This window comes from Rhipicephalus sanguineus, chromosome 9 (assembly GCF_013339695.2).
Source record: "Rhipicephalus sanguineus isolate Rsan-2018 chromosome 9, BIME_Rsan_1.4, whole genome shotgun sequence".
Taxonomy (NCBI): Eukaryota; Metazoa; Arthropoda; class Arachnida; order Ixodida; family Ixodidae; genus Rhipicephalus; species Rhipicephalus sanguineus.
Window position 1 is genome coordinate 31,130,918 of NC_051184.2, and position 8,180 is coordinate 31,139,097.

At 44.4% G+C, this 8,180-nt stretch overlaps 1 protein-coding gene across 1 annotated transcript; it reads left to right on the forward strand.

Moving 5' to 3' along the window:
* The first annotated feature begins 2,313 nt into the window (after positions 1–2,313).
* Positions 2,314–5,125, forward strand: LOC119404907 (gamma-interferon-inducible lysosomal thiol reductase). Its single transcript, XM_037671599.2, has one exon. The coding sequence runs from the start codon at positions 2,555–2,557 to the stop codon at positions 3,536–3,538; it is 984 nt and encodes a 327-aa protein (XP_037527527.1). The 5' UTR covers positions 2,314–2,554; the 3' UTR covers positions 3,539–5,125.
* Positions 5,126–8,180: the final 3,055 nt, after the last annotated feature.

Sequence of the window (8,180 nt, forward strand, 5' to 3'; positions counted from 1 at the left end):
AAACGTATAAGAGCTATTGTCCAATAAAAATTACTGTATACGCTCCCTAAGGGGAATGTATACAGTAACTCTTACTTTTATACAGTGACTCTGTATTTGCTCCCCAAGGGAAGCGTATGCGGTAACCATTACTGTAAAGTAACTCTTACCTTTATGCTGTAGCTCTTATAGAATAACTCCTAACGTGAGCATATGCAGTAACTATTACTGCAGACTAATTCTTACTGCTTACAGTAACTCTTATGCAGCAACTTTTAATATATATACTCCCCAAGGGGAGCATAGGCAGTAACTATTACTGCAAAGTAACTTTTACTGTGTACAGTAGCCCTTATACAGTGACTTTTAATGTATATGCTCCCTAAGGGGAGTACATACATTAATTCTTATACAGTAACTCTTCATGCTTATTCTCCCAAAGGGGAGTTTATTCAGTAACTCTTAGTGTATATGCTTCCCAAGGGGAGTATATACAGTAAATATTACTGCAGAGTAACTCTTACTTTGTAAAGTAACTCTTACTTTTAAACAGTAACTCCGTATTTGCTCCCCAAGGGGAGCATATGCAGTAACTATTACTGTAGATTAACTCTTATTGTGTAGAGTAACTCTTATATACAGTAACTTTTAATGCATATGCTCCCCTTGGACAGCATATAAAGTAACACTGTAGGCCATCTGCCACTGCTGCTGCATGCATGATCATGCGGTGTGCTAGCTATACTATGCGCGTTCTCAGAGCTCTGTTAATGTAACACGGTTAACGGGAGTGTGGCGCCCTCTTTATGCGCGCCTCTGATTCAAAGCTGACGGAGGCGTCTGCGTCTCATATTTGTCAGAAACAAGTAAAGGATGTGCAGTCACGGTAAAAGGTGTTTCAAGGTTAATTCCCGGTAGTTTACGTCTAAAACTACTCAGAGCGAAACAGAAAAAGGTGAATGTGGTGAACGGCTGAGGACGTGGAAAAGCTTTCGAAAAGACCACGATATGAATATAATCAAAACAGGACATGACGGACGAATAATAATTTGTCATTTTCAATTCCACTGATTTCTTCCATTGCTGAACTAGGTTACAGGTGAGATAGTCGTGAATTGAAGTCCAACACAAATATTTGAGAACAATGACCCCATAATGTAGAAGACTTACTAATTTCTGAACATAGGAGTAGCCGGAGGGAAGGGGCTTCAAACCTCCCCACTCGCCTCGAAAATTTACAGTTTGCATGTGTATATATACACACATGAATTTTTGCGTGGAGACTCTATAATAAAAAAAAAAAACCGCTTATTTGCATCTATATGACGTATGTGTCACGACAACTGAGGGGTTTTTAAATTGGCAACAACTGATATGAGTTGTGAGGGGCACCATAACAGTGATGAAACAATAGAACATCAATTCAGCCAGATGTATGTAAGAGCGTCGCGTTCAATCAAGACGAGCAGCGTGACGCTATTAGCGCACATTGTTTAAATGAGAATAAGAGGCTGTCTGAAAGCGATCACCTGTGCGTATACTAGCTGATATATAAGTGGTTCACCTGCCAAACGATTTGCAGCCCTCGTACAGCGGCATCATTGGGAACCGTCTTCATATCTACCGAAATCTCTCTCTCAAAACTATAGTATTCTAGAAAAAGAAAAACAGAATATTCGCCAACTTTCACTAGCTGGAGGAGGCCTTGTTGGGCTAGTTGGCTGATCGTCATAGTGCAGCGCGAAAACACAAACACAAAGACACGAAGACATACACCGGTGTTTTTGTATTTGTGTCTTCACACTACACTATGACGCATTTCAATAGCTGGTTGTCAAATTGAAAATGAATCGAATAGCTGAGACTAATAGACTCGTATTGAAGATTTCAAATATTCGCACTCTTCTGACAAAAAATAAAATATGACAGAAAAGCCGTGTTTACGTGGTTCATTAATTTTGCCAAAAGATAAGCTAGTCGATCATTGTCATAAGTGATCGGCGAATCTTTTGAAACAGCGTCAAGAGGTGTCGTCGCTGTGCGCTGACGTTCACATTCACTCCTTCCACTGCTCCAGTGCGCACCTGCGCTACTGTTGCTGAAACACAACGACGAACGAGTTAATAAGCTGCGTCTCTCATCCAGCTTAGTGCACGGTCAAGGTTCCAAGCCAGTAACGAAAGGGCGCGTTTCGAACTTCCGAGAGTAAACAGCTGCCGTCCTACGAGGAATGCCTGCCCATAAATGTCAGGTCTCTCTGACGCGCTCGTGCTGAGCGAAATGTTTCACTTGTAGTTGCCACGCGATCTCTCGCTCCTTGGCTCTCCGTAAAAGCATTGTTCGATGAGAGCTCCGACCGAACTTTGTATACGGAGACCCGCAGGAAGTGACGTACATCGCATCGTCACTTTCACACTCTTCCTTTCTCACAAGCCGCCGACGTAGCCGACAGGTACACACAATAGATGGTTCATTGTGGTTAAGGCAAGCGACCCCTTGGGCGCGCGCGTGTTTCGGAACTAAGTCGCGTGCCGTGTTCTGTCAACAACCACCACGCCGTGCAGAGCAGCGGGAGATGAAACGCCCTCGACCCGGTGGCTCTGTGAGCCCCTGCTTCGCGGCTCTTATCTTCGTGTGGTTCACGTCGGCGCTCGTGACAGGAGCTCCAATTGGCAACAATGGCACGCTCCACAAGCACGAGGCGCTGAATGACGACAACGATCTGAACGGCGGCGATGCGAATGCAAAGAATTACAAGAAAGTTCATCTTGAGGTCATCGAGGCACCCAAGACCAGCACCTCAACTACATCAACGACGTCAACTACGACAGCGGCCCCGACAACGGCCCCGACAACGGCCCCGACAACGGCCCCGACAACGACCACGACAACGGCCCCGACAACGACCCCCACCACAACCACAACCACCACCACAACGACCACAACGACAACGACGTCCAAGCCCGTCATCTCGGTCGTGTCCGTGACCAAAAAGGTAGAGGTCACCGTCGTGTACGAGTCGCACTGCCCATTCAGCCGTCGCTTCATCTACAGCCAGCTCCTCCCCACGTACCAGAAGATGAGCCAGTTCATGAACCTCACCATCCTGCCGTTCGGCAAGGCCCACATCGACAACGTCAGCGCCCCGGTACCCCACTTCACCTGCCAGCACGGCACGAACGAATGCATGGGCAACATGATCGAGACTTGCGTCGTGCACGTCGTCCAGGAGCAGCTGAAAGTCGTCCAGATCCTGGCCTGCATGTCTCAGAGCTACCAGCCGCATCTGGCCGGACAGAAGTGCGTCGAAAGCACGGGCATCAAGTGGTCCCTGGTTCAAGAATGCGTGACCAAGAAGGGAACCCGCTACCTCCTGGAAACCGGCCTGGCGACCTGGAAGATACAGTCGTACGTCGCCCGGGTTCCCTTGGTTGTCGTCGACGGGGAGATGGACAACTATGTAGAGTACTACGCCCAAAAGAATTTCATGAAAATCATGTGCGAGCACGTGTCTTCGGAGGAGTATAGTCGTTCGCCCTGTGCTGCCGCGGGCAAGTGATTGAGCCGTGCGTCGCAGGCTTTTAACCGCATAGCTTTGCAATACTTATGGAATACAGGAAGTGTGGTTTGTCATCTGGAAAGACGTGTCCCTTCTTCTCGACAACGACTCTTCTGTTTCGTTTGTGGGGTTATACATTTTTTTTCCTTCTCTTCGTGGAACATCAATGTCATTTACTTTCATGCGCAGCAGCCAACGATACGGTGCCCGGTCTTGTGCTCGGCCTGTCGTCGATGTTGCAGTTTACGCCGTGAAACAGCACTGGATTCGCGCGACTACCACAGGTACAGCCGCATACTAGCGCTGTGGAGCGGGTTATTTTTGCTCCGTGATGATGGTCGCGGAAGCTCGATCCACTGATTCACTTCCTACGTGTTTCGTATGGTTATTATGAAATCTACATTGATTCCATAGCTTTAACTATAACATTATACTTTCCGCAGCATATAATGTCGAGGAACACACACGGAATCATTGCACCACGAGTAACGATGTGTTTTCGAAACGCGAAATTTCAGTTGTTTGTTGCACACACGCACCGTCAAGCTAAATATTGGTTTCGTAGCTAACGTTAGCTATATTTAGCTGCGTATTGTTGTGAAGGGTAGTTATACGTGGTGAAAAACCTTATCGGTGTCGGAATCTGCCTTTTTCATTTTCCTGTGCTTTCTGCCGTTTCGGTAGGGGCCGGGACAACCGGTATCGCCAGAACGAAAGCCTCCGAGATCAAGAGGCGTTTCGCGACTTTTCCGCTGGGGGAAGGGCGCATGCGCCGTGGCATCGTGAAAAGGGCAGGTTGTGACACTCAATTGGCTCCTTCGCTGTATCGCATCTTAGTCACGGTGAACGGCAAGTCATTGGTGTGCACTAACCAGTGGTTAGTTTCAGGTTTCATTCATACATTTAAAGCATGTTCTTTCATGCATGCAAGTTTCATGAAATTTGCATATTTAGACTGATACTTCGTTCTGAAAGAGATGACTGTGTTCCGTGACTGCACAACGATAGAAATAAAAGCTGAGCTCAAAGTGCTAACATAACAAAAAAAAACTGTACGACTGTACCACTTTCGAAAAACGACGCATAATAAAAAGACGCAAAGCGAAAATAATTCAAGCACCAACACCGTCGATAGCTCTGCGCGCGAAACAGTGACTAGAACTCAGTACTGTTAACATGCAGTTAACACGGCCATAGGCGAATACTTAAAAGAGTTCCCGGTCATCTGTGTTCATACTTACATGAGAAAATTTTATATGTTTGGCTACTGATTCGTTAAAGCTTACTATTATAAGTTTAGATGATCTGTCGACTTTGCGTGCACCAATTTGTTTTTTATTGAATATTTTTCTGTAACATCTGTATGCTGTCGTGCTCAAAAGTCATTAACAGTTCGATAAATTCTTGGTTCTGGTGTTGACTGCACGCTTTCGAAAAGATTGCTAGTTAAAGCTGACTGTTAAAAGTTTAGATGGTCTGCTGACTTCGCGTAGACCAATTGGTTTTCTTGTCGACCTTTTCTTTGTAACGTCTGTATGCTGTCGCACTCAAAAATCGTTAACAATTAAATAAAACATTGGTTCTAGTATCGACTGTTCGCTTTCGAAAGGATTGCTAGATGAAAGATAAGGTCTTGCTTCTACAGGTTGTATATAGACTCCCTATATACAGACTTCAACACACTGTCAGAATAAGCTTTTGTGAGGAGGCTATAAATTTAGCTCCCTTTGCAACATGGCGTAAAGGGAAACTTAGAGCTGCTGGCTGCCACGTTTGCAGGAAGGGTTATGACCGCTCCGGTCCGTAGTGGGAAAGAGAGAGAGCAGTGGAAGAGAGAGAAAAAATGTCACCGGCTCGTCACTGATTCTATATAAAATTCTCCTGACGTCTGCGTCACCGTTTGCGTGTGACGTGCCATTTCCCCCGCCTTGCCAACGTCGTCTGCTTTGATTGGTTGTACGCATATTAAGATGTAAATAAATTTGGCAGTAGCCGAGAAATGCGATGACGTCATTGTGTGTGTAGAAACGACCGAAATCATGGTATATCTAAAGCCTCATATTCTGTCTTTCAACGTAGCAAAGTTAAGGGTTTGATTGCACTTATATTTGCATCTTAGGCATAAGCATGTGCGATGAATGAGAGGCCAGTCGCGTGGACATTATTCTAATATAATAATAAATTGTTGGGTTCTAAAAAGACAGGGCGTGCAAACACGGACACAAGAAAGAAGTGAGGACACCACAAACGCCTGACTTCTTTTTGTGTCCGTGTTTGCACGCCCTGTCTTTTTAGAATGAATACTTACCAACTAGCTCAGCTCTCTGTTATTCTAAAATTGTTGGGGTTTTACGTCCCGAAAAGATATGATTATGAGGGACGCCGTAGTGGAGGGCTCCGGAAATTTCGACTACCTGGGATTCTTTAAGGCGGCCTAAATCTAAGTACACGGGCCTCTAGCATTTTCGCCTACATCGAAATGCGGCCGCCGCGGCCTAGATTCGATCCCGCGACCTTCGGGTCAGCGGTCGAGCACCATAAGCACCAGACCACTGTGGCGGGTAGGCTTTCGCCTTCGAGTCACCTTAGGCGAACGCATTAGGGACCCTGTAAGTTTTTCTTCGTTGCATGCTCCGTATAATTCAGTGCGTAATCCTTTGCATATAGCGAACAGCTTTACTGCGTTCCACGGAGCGCTCTCTAAAGCCGTGACGTCACAGCGACCTGTTCCGGGTATACTGTTGAAAATGTCGACGGACCACAAGGAATTAATTTTCGCTTTCGTTCTCACTTAAATGAGATGCCGCATATTTTGAGACTGACCTATACCTGGTAATTCTAAAGTGCGTTCAGCATACCCGGCTTATAGCTTGACATTTCTCTTCAGTATATATAATAGCATTTAAACAAGGATGGCAACCATGTTTACAGAAACACAATTAAAAAAGAACAATGGCTTGGACGATCTTGTGACCAGACTGGTCACAAGATCGTCCAGATGCGCCGCATGTACAGTCGAATCTCATTATGGCGAAGTAGCGCCGGGATCATGAATTAGTTCGTTATATCCGATATTCGTTGTAACAGTAAATATAAAGATCGGCTCTAACGAATCGGCAATCTGCCTCGCGCAATACTCCTATATTCAGAAGTGCATTACTATAGGCTTGAAACTCACTATAAGCGAGGTAATCCTTACGTGCTCTCCTTGTTGCATTTCAAACTAAAAAGACCGGAACATCAGAATATGAAATTGCACCGGAACAAAGTTCGTTTGACAAAACAGGCCTGCATTGATATTAATTTGAAGAAGGATGTGGTTGTGAATTTGATTAGAACATGTTTTGTGAATTTGATTAGAACATTTGATTAGAAATTGTCTTTCAATATTTATTTTGCATTTTATGCTACCTCTCATGTTTTCAGCCTTACGCGAACTAAAGTATTTCTTCGTTACAGCCGATATCGCGGCAGCTCTCGCGTTTTTGGTTTCTTTATAAAAATAATAAGTGTCACTCAAATAAAGCGTGACCAACCAAAGTTCGAGCTTAGTTCATTATAACCGATAATTCGCTATAACAGTGTTCGTTATAACGAGGTACTTGAAACAATCGTTGTTTCGTTCTTGTAGTTGACATAATGTCCAGAGGTCACACTTCCGTACACAACCATGACCTAGAAATGCACAAATTTTAGCTCATTTTTTTATGCATGCATGCCTGTTCTTAATCGCGCTAAATATGCAAAATAAAAATAATAATCAAATTAGTTTTTTTTTACCGCACATCCTTCGTACACGTGTATGAAAGGGACACTAACGTGAAACGATAAATTGGTGTAAATTTAGAATGATAAATTATACTTCGAAAGGTCTAGAGTCGTTAATTTCAACCCCATAAGTTTATTACTATATCTGAAAATCAGTGTAAGAAGTCTCACTTTTAAATTTCCCCGCCGAAATCTACGATGGTGACGTCGCAGATTTCGAATTGTGTGTGTGTTCTTTTTTTTCGTATTTCATTGGCCACGTTGGCTGAACGAGATTTCCCGAAACTTGGTATATGTTAAGTCTCCGGCTCCCTCGGAACACAATGTACTTTATTTTTACCGATCAGTAAATACGTAGCCCTAATAGACGCCATCAAAATCTATGACGTCAGGGCCATTGGTGCGGCTACTTCAATACGGCGTCGCTACCTGCATTTTCGTTTTGTTCGTTTGCTCGCTTACCAAGCGTCTTCTCGCGGCAAGCGTGGTGTTTTTTGGTATCGTAAAATTTGCTAATGCGACAAAAATCGTTTTCCTCTTTGGTGTCCCTTGAACGGGTTAACCTCAGCTCACGCTGCCGTGCTGTCTTCTTTTTCCTCCTCCTCCTCTTCTTCTTATTCTTCTCTCTCTCTCTCTCTCTCTCTCTCTCTCTCTTTTGTTATGACACGTTTGCTCAAAATAAGGTGAAAAAAAAAGGGTATTGTGTACATTGCTACCGAATGCGTAACTACACCGACTACTGCATATTTTACTCTGGCGTAAAATGCAATACGCAAGGTCAATTTTGTATTACTACGCCAACAAGTTCCCGCAGTTTGCAGTCATTTAACCACGGTAATTCCCCAGTCACCGAGTTCCTATAGCCTCTATTGAA